Below are 17829 nucleotides of genomic sequence, written 5' to 3'. Positions count from 1 at the left end.
ATTCCAATTCTTTGTTTAAACGGTCTGCACACGAACAAGGCGGTCGAGTGGAGTGATATTCGTCACTTCTAGCAGAGATTCCTGTAACCATGAAAGAAGGGATTAGTATCCATTGCACATGAATGGCTGTTCTCCTGATCTCGGCCATTCTAGCATTAACACTCTTGACTCGACTGTAGTTGTTCAGGCGCATTCAGGGATGGTACTTTGGCAGATAAACTGTGTCTTTGTTACCAATGAGTCGCCGCCGGGCTGTGCTTATTGAGATCGAGCAGAGACGTACGAGAGACAGACAGAAGAGTGAGAAAAGATGAGAAAGAGTTCCTGATGGATTGAGGGAGGGTGAATCTGGGAAGAAGGGAAAATGGGAAAGTGAGAAAGTGGGGAAGAGGGGGAAAGAGTGCAAAGACACACATCCATCGTTGCAGCATCCGCCAAACGGAACCGTGCTTGTAGTCAGATTATTCCCTCGCCCCCGTGTAACGTGTAATGGGCTCTCGGAAAGAAGGAAAACAACAGTCTGAGAATTGTGCAGCAATGTTCCTTGCTCATCTTTTCTCACCGCTTTTGCGTCTTCCAGTAATTGAAAGCGAATGCGACGGTGGCATGAGAGCGAGTTAGCAATGGTGAATGCGAAGGGAGGAAGGCGAAAGCCAGGGTCAGGGCGAGGGCGAGAGGCAAGGTAGTCCATAAGTGTGGGCTGTTCAGAGTTTAGCCCCGCAAAAGGATGTAAATAGGCGCAGGAACACCGCAAATCCGTTTCACTGCATGCTGGGTACGACCGTTATCAACCCTAAGGACACTCGTTTACTAGTAACACAATACCAAATCTGGAGCTGTTCCTTCCCCGCGCGACGCGAACGGGATCTTGTGCAACATAGCCGCTTTTTTGTCGCGTGTGAATTGCTGTTATTCGCGGGATATATTGATGTATGTATACATAATCGTTGAGAGTAGGGTATTGTATTTCTAGATATGTCAAAATTGCTCACAGCTCTACCTAGAACTTCGTATCCGTAACCCCCAGCGACTCGACCATGTCCTCAACCTCCTCACTCAACGATCTCTTCGACAACTGATCCTTCTTCAGCCGCTGCCCCTTCTCTTCCTTCTTCCTCCCCTCCGATCCTGCGCTCGCCACTCGTGAATCACCAGTGCACGATGACTTCGACTTCAAACTGTTCTCCAAAAACACCGACGGCGGGAATTGTCCAAAGTACCTCTCGAGCTTCTCTGCCCGTCTCAAAAACCGCTCCTGGTCCTTCCCAGACATGGCTCGTAATCGCGGCAAGATCTGTGCCGCCGCAATATCGTCGCCCGAATCATTATCATATCGCGAATCTTGCACGAGCGTAAATGATGTAAGGTCATTTTCTGCAGTCGTTGTGGTAGTCAACGGGGACAGGGGCAATGCAGGACCCGAAGTAGCTGATGAAGAAGAGATACAGCCCGCGTCCGCACTGTTGTTGTTGTTGGCGTTGACGTTGGCGTCCGCATGGAGTAACTGACCAATTCCAGACATACTCTCACCTTTGGACGTAGATAGTGGTGGTGGGATAGGTGAGGCAAGCTGCTGTCGAAGTCGACCTGTCGTGGTGAAGCATTGTTTCACTGACTGTCCCTGCAGCTGCTTCAGGTCCTCGGCCAGTCCTTCGCTTTTTCCCCTCCCCATGCCCAATCCCCGTGGATCCGACAGCAATCTCTCCATCTTTGCTGACTCATCCTTTCCTCCTGTCGTCACCCTCGCGGGCGCTGACCCAAAAGCTGCTGCCGATCCTGTCACTGCCGCCCTCAGATCTGCCGTCTTGCCCTTACCAGTACTCCCACAGCTGCTCCGCCCAGCATGAAATCCATGCCTCTCGAGCGATGACAGAGATGGCGAGCCGGATCCAACAGAGCTCGTCGGAGAAAGCAGATTCAAGTCCAACATCTCTTGAGTCCTCTCGCGGCCTACGGTGCCCATCCATAGATCTTGCTCCGGTACACGATCGCCGAGGAACTGATGGATCTTGTCCATCTTCTTCTTGCGATGGTATCGACTCATGCCTACCTTCTTAGGACTGCGGTTATTGCCAGCCACGCATCCGACAACATGGGCGTTGGCGCTCAGATCCGTTTGACTGAAGGGTCGGATGCTGCCTTTCTTAATGCCAGGCGATGGCGGAATACCAGTGGCAAAATCTTGGTCATAGTCATCATCATCTTGAAGCGCGCCGGCGGTCACTAAGGAGTCAATACTCAGGAAAGAGCGCAGGGATTGATGGCTAGTTAGGCGAGTCAGGCTTGAACGGTGAACTCTTGACGGGCGAGACTGATAACCCTTCCTGGGAGAAGCTGATACCGTAGATAGACGGCGTGATCTGACACCGCTGCGTTTCGGGATCTTGCCTTTACCCTTGCTAGTACGACTGGCTCCAGAACTTGCATCCAGAAGCGCATCCATGTCCTCGTCACCTTCTTCTTCCTCTTCATCATCTTCGCTTTGTCCATCATCGCTAGCAGTATCTTCATCCTCAGCACCATGACGAGATCCCGCCTTACTAGTCACCGAACTCTGCCGCCTCCTTCTCACTACTCTATTTCCAGCACTGGTCCGTCTACCTTGAGCGCCTATGCCCTTAAATCTGGACGAGAACAGTACCGGACGGGTCAACGCAGCCGCGACCTGAGTCTCCGGCAAGGACTCTCCCAATAGACCACGCAACTTCTTATTTCGTTTCCACAGGGCTGTTCGCTCTCTGTCCGACAATTGGTTCACAGACGAAACCGTCACCCCGCCAATCCTCTTGGACTGCTGCTGGTTGCTATCGCTCGACATCCTATCAATCTTAGCTTTGCGATGCTGTTGCTGTGAGAATCCAACCATACTGTCCTCCTGGCCCATCGGCAGCTGTGAGGATAATTCCAGTGTTGTCAACTGTGCTCCAAAGAACGTCGACAGCTTGTCTGCCTTCTTGCGCCTCGAGTACATGGCCTGTCGATCCAGTGATGCGCCACCAGCCTGATCAGCCCCAACTTTGTGCCAAGCATGCAGCCCTATCATCGCGCTAGTTGGTGTCGTTGGTGCCACCCCGCCACCACTATAGCCGCCTAGATTGCTGTTACCCATGATGCTGAGAATTGACATACCACGGCGTCGTTCATACGCTGAAGACGATACACCTTCCTGATCGGAAAGCGATCCACTCCAAAGCGGGTGCGGATGTGCCAAGATCCGCCTCTCATGGTGCTGTAGATCTGTGGCGGTCTTGGACCTGAAGTGGCCAGGTCCGTCCTTTTCACCGGTCTTCTTGAAAATCGACCCCCTGGAGGACGTAGGTGAGCGCCTGGCGTCAAAAGGATGTCGAGAACTCGCCAAAGACTGGAATGCCATGTATCCCCTCTCGTCCTCCAGCTCTGGCGAACTCCTCCTGAATTTCTGTAGCAGATTACTCGACTTTGGCTTGTTCGTAACTCCTTCGCCCGGCGACAGCAAGAGCACCTCGCTCCCGCTTCCCATCATGTTCCTCTTGATCTTTATGGATTTACCATTCCCTCTGAGCTTGCTCATGTGTTTCTTATCCATGTCATGAATCGTCGACGACGAAAGCGCATATGCCAACGGGGACCCCATCGTTGGTGCAGAACTCGGTCCCGCCAAGGCCACACGACTCACTCCATTCTCCGTGATCTCCTCCACCGGACACAACGTGCCATCAACGCGAGAGCCAAAGAACTTTGTCAGCTTGTTGTTCCTCCTCAGCAGTCTTTTCCTCTGCGCAGCTGTCAATCGGACGTGGTCGCTAAAGTACCCCGCTACCATCCAGCGCGTTGTCCGCTTTCCATTCTCGATCGATTCGATCTCGACCGTGTCCTGGCTACTGCGATAATGATCATCGGCATAAAGGTCCATCATATCCTCACTCAAGTTGGAATTCCCCTTCCGTCCCACGATATTATCGTTCAGCCGTTTGGAGAACAAGTGCCGCCTAGTACCACCAGCCGCTCTGGCAGCAACACTGTTCGCTGAAGCCCTTATGTTGCTCAGGTTTCTGCCGTTGGGTGCGCAGTTCTCAAAGTCGTCAGAATCCTCGAATTCGTCATCACCGAAATCGTCCGCTCTGCCTAGACCAAGGATAACACGACTGGGATGGCGAATTGATGTAGGGATGGGTCCAAAATACTGGCTCATCGTTTCGGCCAGGGCCTCTTCCTTATCGCGAGACCGGTCCAGATCCGAGGTCGAGTTGTTCCAGTTGTACAGTGTCAGTGGTCGGGCAGACGGGTGGCGAGATCGAGAGCGAGCGACAGTAGAAAGGATGACGGACTTGTTGGGGCGATAGTGCGAGTTGAAGGGACCTTGGAACGTTGCCTTGGCGTATTCGTCGGGTTCTGTTTTCGTCATGTATCCCATGGCAGAGTAACGTTAGCAATGAGGCGATTTCGACTGCAATAACCGCAATGATAAAACAAAACCGATGCAGAAGCTGTAAAGGACTTACGTTCACGTTTGATCTTCTCGGTGGCTTTCCACAGATCACTCTCCTCGAACCGCACGAGGGTATGTCCCTTCATGAGTTGATACGTATGCTCCTGAGCGCCATCAAACATGTGTCGATCTAGTGGCCATCCCACGACATCGTCTTCTCCCTGTCGCCTCTCTTCCTTCCTCGAATCCTTGCTCAACGACCCCCAGCGGTATCCGCCCTTCTTCTTTTCTATAGGCCGAGGTGAAGGCGCCACAGACGAAGGCATCGACAGTACATTAGGTGACTCGTAATCCAGAATAGGCCAGGGGATGTCTGTTCGACTCTCATCACTCAGATTGACTTGCAGCGGCCCACATGAATCAATATATGTCAAATAGATATACCGCGCATGCTGGACTCCAAACTGCTCTGCACTCATTTCCTGTGTCTTGTCCGCCCCTAGATCATCCTGTTCCTTCTCGTCTTCATCCTTCTCATCACTTTGGTCCATCGGCTTACTCCTTCGTCCCATCTTCAGAAATTCCTTGCTCGGTTTCGCAAATAGCTCAACATCCATCCAGAACAGCAAGTTCTCGATCGAGTATTCTTGGAAACAAAACTGCCGGAAATGATCTAACGCTATTGAGTTGTGCAGAATCTCTTGAAACCGTGCGTCATTCGAGGAAGACTCCAAGTTCAGGAGGATATCCGTTGCCCGGGATCGCTGTCGTCTCGCTGACGGTCTGATAGGGGCATCGCTATACTTCTTCTCGCCGGAATAACGACTCCCTGTCGCTGCCGTGGTATCTGTTGTGGTCGAGTACATCGATGTCGGACGACACGAGTCGGCTCTTGAAGGCGTCTCTATTAGAAAATGCGCTTGTTGGGCGGGAACCTCAACAGTGTCAGGTGAATCAGCTTGATAGCTTCCATTCAGAATTGACGATGTGGAGGAAACAAGCGAAGATGCCAGCAATGTTGCCGTGGTATCCGTCGTCACGGTTGACGCTCTCGGGTCTGAGCTATATTCATGTGCCCTGCTGGAAGCGGCACCCGCTGCTGGTGTAGAAGTCCTTGGAGTCGTTTGATCTGATGCGGTTGAATTTAAATGGCTGTTCGCACCAGCGATCAGGCCGTTGCTGACTGGAGAAGAGGAACGGCTTCGAATTGGAGTGGATGCCATTGTCGCAAGCACTGAAGAGTGTATTGAAAGCAGGTCAGATTCGCTTGAATGGGCATTAAGTGGCGAGATGTGGACATTGGAGTGGCTATTGCTGGGAGTAGTGGTGGAGTCAGGGGAAGAGCTGGGGTGCGACATGGCCGACAGCGATGGCGACGAATATTCTTGTGTGGGGATGGCATCCTGACCGACTGCCAGGGCGAGATTTGTGAGTGACAGCTTGCGTCCCATACCAAGGCCTTTTCAGGATGAAACGGACATCGTTCGATATGAATGATATTTGATGGAAGGATGGGTTGACAAAAGAGGATAGAAAGCAATAACGCGGGAGAACAAAAGAGGGAAGAAGAGAAACGATTAGTGAATGCCCTTGGCCTTGATGAACGAGATCCCAGCCCCTTTCCTTCCCACTTTTTCCAACAATACAAAAAAAGTGAAGCGAAGTAAAGCGATGTGATGGTGTGTGCCTTTTGTCCATTGTTTGTTCGTTCGACTAGTCTGCCCCTGTGCCCCCTATCCCTTAACACCCACCCGTGCATGCCTTTCATCTTTCCATCGCTTGCATCGCTTTTGCATCGGCGAATTGTTGGCCAAACAACAAAAAACAACGGACGACAGGTCGGAGTTCGTGATAAACAGAAAACGTGTGCACGCTGTGATATCGATACGCGTGCTTTCGTATATTTCTCAATATACTCCAACTCCATTTCCCTCCACGTTTCGTACAGTACTCTTAGCAAGGATGAATAGTCCATTATTTTTATCCGCATTTCGTCAGCCGTTCATCAATGGCCTTCATCTCTCAAGGTCCCTCTTAAAATAATTAGAGATAAATAGCATGGGAGCCCTGCTTAGAACGCTCACTTCAGATCGACAAAAAAAAACCATCCAACTCGACTTTACGCCCACGTTTCTTTTTTTTTTTTTCATAGCTTCGCCCTTCCTTGTGGCACCATACCTTAGCCTCCCATGATCAAAATTACCTCCACTATACAAAAGAACAATACATGAACGAATGACAAAGCGTCCCTGCGTTTGTTATAGAAGATAATGTGTTGTTTTCCCCACTCATCCGCAACGCGCTCCTTTCTTCTCCATGTTTCCCAAACAAGCATTCGACTGCAGACTCGGTTTTTGCTTACCTTGATCAATATTCATAGCGTGAACAGTGCTGTTCCACTCCAGCACATCCTCCACCCGATCTGAAAACCGCAGCTGCACCCCTCGTGACTCGGCCTCCTCTCTTTCATCCGTCAAATCTCCTCCCTCTATCTCATCCTCATCCACCCACTGCCCATCCCCGTCCTTCTCTTCATTCATACCATCTTTACCGTCCCCTCCGCCCCCGTTTTCAATCGTCGTCGTCCACCTTCTCCTTCTCTGTCGAGGCGGCAGTTCGACATGATCAAACAAGGCCCCACACTCGATCACAGGGTATCTCGACGTGCCGAGTTCACGCTCGACTAGGAATGCGTACTCGGCCTCGATCTGTCGGGCCAATTGCTCGATCGTCAGGGATTTGGGGACCGTGATCGAGAAGGAGACCCCGGTGGGGCGGTTCAGAATGATGTGGAGAGGGATGTAGTTTGAGATGATCGAGGAAAGGGTCTTTTGGCGACGGGTGAGCATCAGCTCTTCCTGGTGGTTGGTTACCATTGGCCTTTGTGGTGAGGGATCGGAAGTGTGAGAAAATGTGTGCTGTGTGGTCTTTTTGTTTTTGGTGGCAAATGATTACAAAAAGACTCTTGAAAATAAAGAAAAACTCGGTCGCAGCAAACGGAAAAAAAAAAAAAAAAGTGAGCAGTAAAACAACGGGTAGGTCGCCCAAGGTGAATGATCTTTTCACAACGGATGGAATGGAGGAATGTTCATCAGTAAAGACTAGGCTGCAAAGGGGTGGAGCACGGGAAAGAAAGGGATCTTGTTTTGAACGTGGGAATAGCGGTATTCAAATAAAGGGCGAGAGAGAGAAGGAGTAAGAGTGAGAGAGAGTGAGAGAAAGAGAGACGAAGGAAAGTATGGATAGTGGAGAGGCAAAGATGCAAGGAAGGAAGGGGATGAGGAGATGGATGCGATTGAGATGCCAATGGCCATGGACGACCCGCATAAGAGGAACTTGATGCAACCCTTATGTCTGTGACCTTGAACCAGTATTTCCACAAACCTGAGCCCTCTCTCGATCTTTTTTTTTTTTTTTTTCGTTATGCGGTGCAGAGCACTTTTTTTTTACTTCTCCTTCAATATCCCCCTTCTTTTCAATACTCGCTTGCTCCTTCCTTCTTTGACACCTACAATAAATGCCCTACGCATATGCCCCATGTACGTTATATGCATCTACCAATGGAAGAGAGCACCCCCAAGTCCCTGCTCACTCACGTCTTGGTTGAATACATCTCATATCAACCCCGCTATTCTCCATGCCCCTTGGCTTCTTCATCTCTTTTATGTTGCATCGTTATCCATGAGGAGGGGTTGAGGGCCGTATCAAGGGCTAATGGGACGACTCAAGGGGAAGGGATGACGATGGTAACGAGGGGAGAAAAGGGGGAAAAGGGGTGGCGCGAAGGCCGCATCCACCTCCAGCATGTCGTCCTGGTCTGCTCTTATTTGGCAGATGATGTTCCCTGAATTATTTCGAAGCGAGTTTTTGCACTCCTAGCGTCGTTTATAGCAATGCATAGTATCGAGAATGACAGATGCGCAAACTGTCTACCACTGCTTGTGCATAAAGACAACCATAGTTCATTCGATAAGAACTGTGCTATTATTTGTACTGCGCAAATTATAACCTTTTATACCAGGTCCACAAACAGCTTTATCAGTATCTAATCCAAACATCCCTCTCCAGAAGCACACCTTTCAATGCATGTAGCGTTGTCCGGACTAGGTCAATTCTGAAGTATGAAATTTATGTCCTTCCGACCGTACCGGAAAGCCCTGGAAATCCGAGTAAAGACAGCTGCTTCGGCAGAATGTCTTCCGCTGTCCTGAATCATAAAATGCGTCCAGATCTGAGACTGATAGAGTTGTCGAGCACAATATTATATGATTTTGTGAAGAGCAAGCAACGCTCCTGAGAACTACTTCTTTCTATAACAATGCTTTTCTTTTTCGCCCTTATACCTCTTTATTTATTTTTTCTTCCTCTCTCTGTTTATATCCTGCTGATAAAAAAAAAACAACATCAATACATGTGCGATCGCTCTCCATCGTCTAAAAGATGCTCATGTCACTAACGAACCGCCCCACAAGATCCGTGTCCTGGCGAGCCTTCTCAATTGTCATCAGTAGCTTCTTGACACTGATGGACAACTTGTCCTCAATCCCGCTCTTCGCCAACGTCGCCATCGCAGTCCGGCGATCATCATCCGACTTGAACAGCTTCAGGCTCTTGACCACAGTGTTCACCTCCTCCAGTGTCCTCAAGTTCTCCACATACAACTCTGACGAAAACGAATCCATCAGATCCATCTCTTCCAGCACATGTCGTCGAGTCGTTGTAGTCAACACCAGTAACCTTCTGCCCTTTGGGGGCTGTTTCTTCAGCAACACAGCTAACGCCTGCAGCACCGTGTTCGAGAACCGAGATCCGATCGGCGTATAGTCCAGCAGGCGCTCAACGTCGTCCATCACAATTACACTCAGAGGCGACTTGTACGAGTCCTGGAACACTCTGTGGATCGCATTGACCTTCTGTATCTCGCTCATGCCAATCATCGTCTCGGGTGAGATCAGCTTGATGAACGGGAACTGTGACTCCATCGCCATCGTCGCTGCCAGAGCAGTCTTGCCTGCACCAGGGGGACCATGAAGCAGCATACTGACAAGAGGCGTGCGCTCAGAATGCTGGACCTGCTCCACACGAAGCTGTCCTTCTTTGAGGATCCTGTCGATCTGTGGCGAAAAGTGGATGACACCGTTCGTGATACATGCATCCAGCTCCTCTTCCGAAGAACCGAACGCTGCGTGCACTTCATCGAGTGCCCCCATGAAATCTGCGCGCTGGATCTTCATGTTCTCGAGATCGCCTGTTGTGCCAGCCAGCGTTCCCACTTTGACGTGACGATTGAACGCAAACGATGTTGCTGATTTGACAAGACCGTTGATCTCAGCTCCTGTAAAGTTCTTTGTCAGAGCCGCCAACTCAATCAAGTCCACATCTGATGCGAGCAGGTTGTTTTGCATGGCCTATCACCATCGTGAACAAAGATGAGGCTTTAGAAATTTGTGCAGCAATTAAACAAGAGCACATACAGCAATATCAATGAAAACATATATTACCTTGTGAGTATGAATCTTCAGAATCTGAAGACGACCATGCTCATCGGGAAGACCAATCTCCATGTGGACTTCCATACGACCTGGACGCAACAAGGCCTCATCAATCATATCCTTCCTGTTGGTCATACCGATGATGAGAATGTTGTTCAGCTGCTCAACACCGTCCATCTTGGCCAGCAGCTGGTTGACGACTGAATCACCGACGCCCGTGCTGTCGTTCTTAGACCCACGCTGCTTACAGATCGCATCTAATTCATCAAAGATGATGATGTGAAGGCTCGAATCCTCGCCCTTGTCCTTGTACTCGGTCTCAGCATCGATAAACAGCTTGCGAATGTTCTCCTCCGATTGGCCCACGAACTTCGACAGCACCTCGGGTCCGTTCACGATCTTGGGCTCACGACCGTTCAACATTTTTCCAATCTCACGGGCCATTAGTGTTTTTCCTGTACCAGGAGGGCCATACAGCAAGATACCCTTCACGTGCTGAATGCCCATCTTCTCAACGATCGAGGGCGGGAAGATACGCGAGGCGAAAGCACGTCGGAACATGTTGCTGAACTCTGTGTCCAATCCACCAATTCCCATATCCTCGAACTTGAAGTCAGGCTGAATCAGGGTCACCGCGGGTTTGCTACATCAAATCAAGATAGATTGAAAGTACATTAGCATGCAGTCGAAGGTCAGCCCCTATAGCTGTCGCTTGGCGCCAATATGTACAGCATGCTCTACCTACTTTCTAGCAGCGCCCTTCAGCTTGATGTTGGAATCCTGAGCCCTAACAAACTGGATCAGACTCTGCTGCGTCAAAACGCCGCGGAATCCAGGGCGACTTGCTACAATTAGGTCGAAAAAATATAGAGACCTCGTTAGTCTCATACCAAACAAGTCTCACTCCGTGCGTAATGGTAGCACGCGAGTCCATCTCCTTACGAAGTTCCTGGCCATCGGGTCCATGCATGCCATTCATGAGCGCATCTGATCCAACAAGTTCCACCTTCTTGGGTACCATGATCAGTCTGGTCTCCTGGAAATCCAGCACCAAGGCCTGCTCAGTCGACAAGACTTGGTTGTTGAACACCTATCATCCAGATCACCATAATAAACCCCATGTAGGATGAGTGTCGGAAGTCCTTGCAAAATGAGGCCTGCTTTAGTATGTAAACATCACGATCGGACATACACTGATGAATTGGCGCGCCATGTCTTTGGCATCAAACTCTCCACGGAACTCGTTGTTCTTGACCATCAAGGAGACCTAGATTGTGTGAAAGAGCAAACGGGAGTAAGTCTTCATTCTAAATGGGTCTCATGCAGGAAAATAGGTAAATCCAAAAGGGAGGCATTACTTCGACTTCCAGGGTTGAAAGGTAGACTTCGGGTCCATCCAAGCTGGGATCGAACGGTTGGACATCGATCTCCTTGTTGAGAGCGACATTGATCCACTTGCGCTGTAAGTTACTAAACCCCAAGCATCCCCCTGGGAATCCATCCTCGAAACTGCGAATCATCGACAGACAATACGCGGAAAAGGTTTAGCAAAACGAGAACATAGTTACAAAAGTATGCAAAGGGCGATTTGAGGCTGTGCCTATCTTCTTGCCCTCACAAATCCAAACGTCATCCAGTGTCAACGCAACTTACTTGATAGAGAATACAAACTGGTGCTCGACAAGGATGTATCGGGTATGGGGCGAAAAGTCCTGTACATTCGCAACGACATAGTTCGTCAGGGCATATCTCTCGTGTGTAGACCTGACAGCCCTCATCCGCCTCGAAGGCTGAGGCTGGAACGGTGGCGGCTGCTGCTGGTAGTTCTGACGGGGTGCAGGCTGTCCATATGAGTTCTGGGTCGAGAATTGAGCCTGGGCATCCGGTGTAGGCGAGCTTCCGTACGAGGTCCTGGCCTGATATGCACCTCCGCCATTGTTCGAACCGGGCACGCCTGGCCGGGCGGGCATTCTTGGTGGCGTGGGACCTCCAGAAGAATTGTATCCGTGGTCGTTCGGGTAGTTGTTCATGATGTCTTTGTTCCTGTCAGCCTTTCTATTCGTTTTTTGGGTATCCGGTTGTGGTTGGGATAAAAGATGAGAGAGATGAAAAGATGATGGGGTATGGGGGCAGAAGATTATGTTCCATCAATGCAACGTGTTCCTTATTCCTCATGTAGTCGAGCGACACGTACAAAATTCTTTACACAAGGCCGCGTACGTTAAAACGCGCCTCTGACCAAATTTTAGGCCATCTCCAGTCTGCTTGCGATCAAAATCCGCATGGCATGGTCGCAAGCAGAAATATTACAATAATAGACAACGATAAATACTGACAGTAATATGTATCGACTGGGTAGGGGTCATCACCGTGGGGACTCCACCAGCCGTAAATCAGTGCTAGGAAAAATTGATGATAGAATACCAGGTCCGCAAGGCAGCTACTGCAAATATACTCTGAATCCAACACACTCACGGACCATTGAAGAACCGAACGTGGCGGATCTAAATAGTGCTTCGTACTCTAAACTTTTTTAGACTATCTTGGGAATACATGCAACGCATGGCGTAAAGTAATTTCGGACATTGCTTGCGAGATAATAATAGCTCCATGTCCCCCTTGAACGACAAGTCTGGGTCAGGAAAATGCTTCGGTTTATTGTTGTTATCAGATGAAGCTGGGTGTTGTTGCCTTCGTAACATCAAACAAGAACAAGCTGTGATACAATCAGTGCCAGAACCAAGAGACCGGACATGGTCAGCCTCTTGTCACCGCCATTCGGCGATCCGCTTCCACTTGAGCTGCCACTACTGCCCTTCTTTCCACCTTTGCCCTTGGATGAGCCATCTTGGGGCGCCTCGTTCGGGCACGATTCCATGGTACACTGGAAGACGGTCATGTTGATATTTGTCGGTAACGGCGATGGACCTGATCCGCCGATGGAAATTGAGTTCCCACCGACACAATGGAAGTTCAAGTGGTTGTTATTTCCATCCTTGACACAGCGCTTGAGCTTCGTGTAGCGAAGGCACGAAGTTGTGTTGTCGGCGAGGAAGGACTCTTGGCAGATGAAGCTGGTTGGGTTGACGGCGGTCATGATTTAGATTCGAGCTGATCTGGGCACAGGGGTGAGGGAGGGCAAGGCGAGGCGTAGGATAGGAAGATATGAAAGAAAGAAGAATGAAGAGTATGAGAGAACGTTTTCGAGAAAAAGGAACGGAGGGCAAGATCCATTGAGGACAAACGCGCGCCTTTTTTGTAAGGCGTCTGCCAGGGCACGGCTGCAATCAAGACCAAGGCTCCCAAACGAAGACAGGGGGATGTTGCAGATGGACCTGGGTAACCGTTTTTACATCGCTGGTCGTGTGCGTGTGTGTGTGGAGGGCTGGGGTGGTTGGATTTATATTTAGATGGAGAACCACAGATACTAAAACATTAAAAACGAGCCCATTCCGTCCCAGTTGAGGATAGTGTACCTGGGCAACATTGCCCCTTATACAAGCAAGAGTGCTACACCGCACATGGACTTGATTCTCCATATCGGGTCAACCTTCCTTGCAAGGGCTTGAGGTCTCCACGCGCCACACTCTTGAGCCCTACACAATCTCCCTCTTCTCATGTCGGTGCCCCTACACAGTACCCCGGGTGCATCGATGGTCCTCCTATCCTCCTGCACTCCATCGACACATAGTATTCACATAGATTCCATATTGTCTTTGAAGCCGGGGCTGGCCATAGTCTTGAACACAGGGCAGCGCCCAGCAGGTGTTCAGGGATAAGGAGGCATGAAGAGAAGTAACTACGAGGAGCAAAAGAAGGAAGAGGGGAAACGAGGGGACATTGGAATGAATGACTCGTTGAAGAGGCGTATTGTCGGACGTTCATGGCTGCGGGAAAACACGTTTTTTTTTGTTTTTTTCATCTTCCAAGCACATGCGGTGATGAGACACGACGAATGGCATGAGGCTTCCACTCCCCTGGGCCAAGTCTCATTCGGCTCCTATCCCATCAGGGACCCTGCGTCGGCATTCCCTTTGTCCTCCGTCCTCCTGAACTGGCCACGCATGCCAGGAAACAGAGGATAACGAAGCAAAGGAAGCGAAGTCAGAAATGACAGCAGCAAATCGCGTTATCGATCCCAGCTCATACCGACCTTTTTTTGGACATCAAGGGCTGACACTTTCCCTCTGCTTCTCATGCGACCCAATACAGACCCCCTTCTATTGCGCGACGTTTTTTTTTCTAAGCGGATAGCTCTTCTGAAGTATGCGTAGTAGGCTTCACTTTTTTCTTTATGAGGGTGTAAAATAATATACTGATATACTGTTTTGGTGTAAAGGACGTTATGCGAATTGGGTAGACGAGCATAGCAAATGTCAATTGGATGAGGGGATGTACAACGACGGGCTTCAAATATGGTGCAGTGCATAGACACATTGCAGGAGCCCGTGTGTTCCCGGAACATCAGATCGCCTTCGGATCGTCTTTGGATCTTTCCCTGGCAACACTGATCCTCGAGCTCGCCATTACCTTGCCGTGTATCCAATATGACATACATGGGCCGACAATGCTTTAATAGACCGGAGCAGCGGCAGTAGTATGATGGCCTGTTACGATCTAACACTCTGCACATCACACCCTTTTTCCTATTTCTCCTAATTCCTCCACGTCGTCTTTCGTTCTCATCCCTTGTGTTACTCGCTCTATTTCACTTCTTTTGTCTCTATACTGTCGTCGACTTGGCTCCTTGATTGTTGTCTTTCTTTCCTATCCCTTGCATGTCCACATCGACCACTCCCCATGGCATGCTGTCTGACCCCCCTCCATGATTTGAATCCTAAGCTGACGAGCTGCATCCGCCTTCTTCTTTCTCCCTACCTGCCCTCTGCCCTGCGCTGTTTGTTGCATGGCTACTTTAAAAGGAATTCCTGCCGCAATAGTCTTTAAGGCTCTGTGCACGTTTACGTGTAGGGTGCATGTACCAGGCATGTACCGGGCACATGGAACAGTACATTGTCATTCCTCTTTCAGTCTGCCCTCTTTTTTTCTTTTCCCTTATTTTCTCGCGTCATTTCTTCTCTTCGTGCCCTCCCCTCGTCACCTCAGCTTTAACTTTCTTTTGTCTTCATAAACCACAACGGGTGAGAAAGAGGGAGAGGAAGATGAAGAACGGCCCTATGGTCAGTGCTGTATACTCTCTGGTGCTGGTGCATTAATGCGCGTTTCCAAGGATGAACGTGTCCTCAGAGGAAACTAGAAAGCGGAGGATCCCAATCTGACATCCGTCCAAAAGTACATAAGAAACATTAGTCTATATCTTCCAGTCGCCCCATCTGTCCTGACCCCATCCGTCCGTCCCCCCTCCCCGTTATTCTGTTTAACCATAAGCATCTCCTGTCCAGATCGCAACAGGATCTTGCAATACATGTAGCAGATATAAAAGGATGCCTTTGTATGCTGTGAAGCATTTCACCTGTCTTTCCCTCCGCATCCATTATTTCTATATGGTCGTCGTATTCATCCCTACCTTGCTCCGCATAGTCACCTTGCATCCGGACCTTTGCTCCCCATCTCTTCCCCACCCGGATCCGTGTCGATCATTCCTATCCTGGTCGACAGCAACAACTCCGTCAATAACAGTAACCCGCTACCTTGCAGCATTATCTTTATAGTCCATATTCACACCTTGCTCGCAGCTTTAGAATCGCGTGGATGATTTACCCCACATTTTCCCTTCATTCGCCTTCCTTCTTTACTCCGCCACGTTTTTATATTTCACACCCTTGCCCATCCGCATCGAATAAAGTCTGAGAGAACATCACTCCACGTAAATCAACTGAGTTATAGCTACTACAAACACTACCATAGCACATCCACCACCTTCAGCCACACACCACAGCTCTTCTCATCCCTTTCTTGTACAAGGGTTAATATTATAAATATCCTCCTTTTCTCATTTTTTTATCCCCTTCCGTCATCTATCACGTAGATCACAAACATCCACCCTAACCTTCACACTTTCTTCCCGCGCTGCCTTACAGGCTATCTTTCAGTCCCCTAAACCTTCCCCCTGCTCATCACGCCTTTATTTCGGCCTTCCTTTTTTTTTTCTCTACGCGACAAATAACCAAGCAAACACATCATGTCTTCCAGACCGTCTAATCGTCTCAGCATCGAAACAAACGCGGCCTCTGCAGCAGCGGCCGCGAGACGAATGCTGCCATCACCCATGTCCTCTATTAATTCAAGGGCGCCGTTCCCACTAGAAGAGATGGTTTCGACTACGATCCTCTCCCATCCACCAGCGCTCTCCATTTCCCCCCTGCCCTACACTGCTAGTGACCAGTACGTGCAACAGCATCCATACCAGCAACACGTACCTCCTCAACCACAGCAGAGACAGCGGTACCGCAGCCTCTCAGGAAGCGGGGGACCACAAGCTACCCCTGGAACATCCCCTTGGGGAGGGGAGCAAGACGTGCAGAACCCCGTTATGAGCAGGCGGCCAAGCTTGCCAGTGAATCAACATCAAATGTATCAGCAACATCGGCATCAGCACTCACAACAATACCAGAATAACTACGCTCAACGTCAATACCATAGCGCACACCCATCTAGTTACTCTCATCAGCGGGAGCTGCTGATGTCAAGAGACCAGCAGCATCAAGAACTGCCATTGACGCCTTCAACACCGTCATCTATCGCGCCAGTGGTGAGGCATCCCCTCTGGAGGCTGGAGTGCTCTTCATGCAATACGACTTTATGCGAGCAGGCAATGCAGGGTCACTTGGTAGGAGATCCCTCCAAAAAGTTATTTTCAACAAATTTAGCCACTGGGTAAGGTATCCACTGTGCGTTGCGTTCTTACTAGGGCCCAAATATGCACGTGAAAGATCAAACGCGTTCTTATTAACGCCATCCTTTCCTGTCTGTAGTGTTTTGGGATTGCCTGATCGCCCAGTATCCATTATCTGCCCGTGCAAATTCCATCTCTTTGCCTGTGCGAGCTGGTAATTACAGAAACGCGCTGACTTTATTTTAAACTTTATAAGTTTCTGTGAAGGACGTCCTGATTGATCATCCCATATCTGCCTACATCTTTTCATGCGTTCATAGCGGGAGTGTCTGTGGCTACAACTTGAGCCAACCATGTACAGGCTGCGAGACCAACCGGGGTAATGGCCACTTCTGGATCTTTTACGCACACGAGATCATCCCATACTGGCGCACGATCGGGGACCGCAACATGTTCTGGGATGATTTGCCGCCGTGGAACAACAAGATAGACGGCAATGTCGGACGGTGAGAACCGATTCCGGGAGCTTCCCTTCTCTAGTCCACAGAGCGACTGATTCGCATACAATCGGCCCTCCTTTGCTCCATTGCTCTATACGTATCATGGGTAATGATCACCATAGCACCTTCTCCTCCTTGATCTTACGCATCACAGTAACCTTAGGACCCATTATTTGGGATTATTGCCTAATAGACTTGGCCATTAAATCATCGGCCTTTGTTAACGCTATGTGGTGTAATAGTTGCTTGGATGGTGTTTTGAACCATGTATTTTATGTATGTTGTCAAGCTTCGATGGGCAAAGCTTAATGTGTTTCCTCACAACCACCCTCTGCCACAGACACCAATCAGGCGAACTGCAGCAACAGACAAGAATAAGGGGAGGTCAGGAAGTGGAAGAGAGTTTACATGCGCGCATGTCGACGACAACAGCAAACAGAATCTACAGCAGCAACAGTGCCTTGCAGAACCGTGGTAGTCCTGTCGACTATGGCCGCGGACGAGAGCCGGTAGTGCGTTACGCGTCCGTAGGGTGCACGAGTGTCTGGCTCTCTACGAACACCGAGATAAAGCAGCCGAGGTACCTGAGCAGATGCACCGTTGTTGTGCATGTACCTGAGAATAGCCTAAGCT

At 49.8% G+C, this 17829-nt stretch overlaps 5 protein-coding genes across 5 annotated transcripts; 2 read left to right on the top strand and 3 right to left on the bottom strand.

The window, feature by feature from the left end:
• Positions 1 to 896: 896 nt before the first annotated feature.
• Positions 897 to 6023, bottom strand: BC939DRAFT_436086 (uncharacterized protein). The gene is made up of 2 exons (XM_051553566.1): positions 4482 to 6023; positions 897 to 4371 (listed from the first exon to the last, which is right to left on the bottom strand). The coding sequence occupies exons 1-2, from the start codon at positions 5857 to 5859 to the stop codon at positions 1001 to 1003; spliced, it is 4749 nt and encodes a 1582-aa protein (XP_051417183.1). The 5' UTR covers positions 5860 to 6023; the 3' UTR covers positions 897 to 1000.
• A 580-nt stretch (positions 6024 to 6603) lies between these two features.
• Positions 6604 to 7521, bottom strand: BC939DRAFT_147789 (uncharacterized protein). Its single transcript, XM_051550201.1, has one exon. The coding sequence runs from the start codon at positions 7282 to 7284 to the stop codon at positions 6697 to 6699; it is 588 nt and encodes a 195-aa protein (XP_051417182.1). The 5' UTR covers positions 7285 to 7521; the 3' UTR covers positions 6604 to 6696.
• A 290-nt stretch (positions 7522 to 7811) lies between these two features.
• On the top strand, positions 7812 to 8138 carry BC939DRAFT_436083 (uncharacterized protein). Its single transcript, XM_051553565.1, has one exon. It carries the CDS (start codon positions 7832 to 7834, stop codon positions 8102 to 8104), a length of 273 nt encoding a protein of 90 aa, XP_051417181.1. The 5' UTR covers positions 7812 to 7831; the 3' UTR covers positions 8105 to 8138.
• Positions 8139 to 8730: 592 nt separating this feature from the next.
• Positions 8731 to 11576, bottom strand: BC939DRAFT_436081 (P-loop containing nucleoside triphosphate hydrolase protein). The gene is made up of 6 exons (XM_051553564.1): positions 11259 to 11576; positions 11093 to 11167; positions 10843 to 10990; positions 10646 to 10745; positions 9910 to 10543; positions 8731 to 9816 (listed from the first exon to the last, which is right to left on the bottom strand). The coding sequence occupies exons 1-6, from the start codon at positions 11418 to 11420 to the stop codon at positions 8842 to 8844; spliced, it is 2094 nt and encodes a 697-aa protein (XP_051417180.1). The 5' UTR covers positions 11421 to 11576; the 3' UTR covers positions 8731 to 8841.
• A 4158-nt stretch (positions 11577 to 15734) lies between these two features.
• Positions 15735 to 17340, top strand: BC939DRAFT_147753 (FAM72 protein-domain-containing protein). The gene is made up of 3 exons (XM_051550200.1): positions 15735 to 16737; positions 16836 to 16910; positions 17017 to 17340. Exons 1-3 carry the CDS (start codon positions 16043 to 16045, stop codon positions 17204 to 17206), a joined length of 960 nt encoding a protein of 319 aa, XP_051417179.1. The 5' UTR covers positions 15735 to 16042; the 3' UTR covers positions 17207 to 17340.
• Positions 17341 to 17829: the final 489 nt, after the last annotated feature.

The sequence above is a fragment of the Gamsiella multidivaricata genome (assembly GCF_025024155.1).
Source record: "Gamsiella multidivaricata strain RSA 2152 chromosome Unknown BC939scaffold_3, whole genome shotgun sequence".
Classification (NCBI taxonomy): domain Eukaryota; kingdom Fungi; phylum Mortierellomycota; class Mortierellomycetes; order Mortierellales; family Mortierellaceae; genus Gamsiella; species Gamsiella multidivaricata.
Note: the sequence above shows the minus strand (reverse complement) of the source record. Positions and strands in the feature narration are given on the sequence as shown.

Excerpts from the sequence above, each read along its gene's own strand:
- BC939DRAFT_436086 (XM_051553566.1), bottom strand. The coding sequence starts at position 5,859 with ATGGGACGCAAGCTGTCACTCACAAATCTCGCCCTGGCAGTCGGTCAG. Across the intron at positions 4,372-4,481 it reads CGAGAAGATCAAACGTGAAC|AACCCGACGAATACGCCAAG; the intron begins GTAAGTCCTTTA and ends TGACGAAAACAG.
- BC939DRAFT_147789 (XM_051550201.1), bottom strand. The coding sequence starts at position 7,284 with ATGGTAACCAACCACCAGGAAGAGCTGATGCTCACCCGTCGCCAAAAG.
- BC939DRAFT_436083 (XM_051553565.1), top strand. The coding sequence starts at position 7,832 with ATGCGGTGCAGAGCACTTTTTTTTTACTTCTCCTTCAATATCCCCCTT.
- BC939DRAFT_436081 (XM_051553564.1), bottom strand. The coding sequence starts at position 11,420 with ATGATTCGCAGTTTCGAGGATGGATTCCCAGGGGGATGCTTGGGGTTT. Across the intron at positions 10,746-10,842 it reads ACCCGATGGCCAGGAACTTC|CAAGTCGCCCTGGATTCCGC; the intron begins GTAAGGAGATGG and ends ACCTAATTGTAG. Across the intron at positions 10,544-10,645 it reads CTGAAGGGCGCTGCTAGAAA|CAAACCCGCGGTGACCCTGA; the intron begins GTAGGTAGAGCA and ends GATTTGATGTAG.
- BC939DRAFT_147753 (XM_051550200.1), top strand. The coding sequence starts at position 16,043 with ATGTCTTCCAGACCGTCTAATCGTCTCAGCATCGAAACAAACGCGGCC. Across the intron at positions 16,738-16,835 it reads TCAACAAATTTAGCCACTGG|TGTTTTGGGATTGCCTGATC; the intron begins GTAAGGTATCCA and ends TCCTGTCTGTAG. Across the intron at positions 16,911-17,016 it reads CTCTTTGCCTGTGCGAGCTG|CGGGAGTGTCTGTGGCTACA; the intron begins GTAATTACAGAA and ends ATGCGTTCATAG.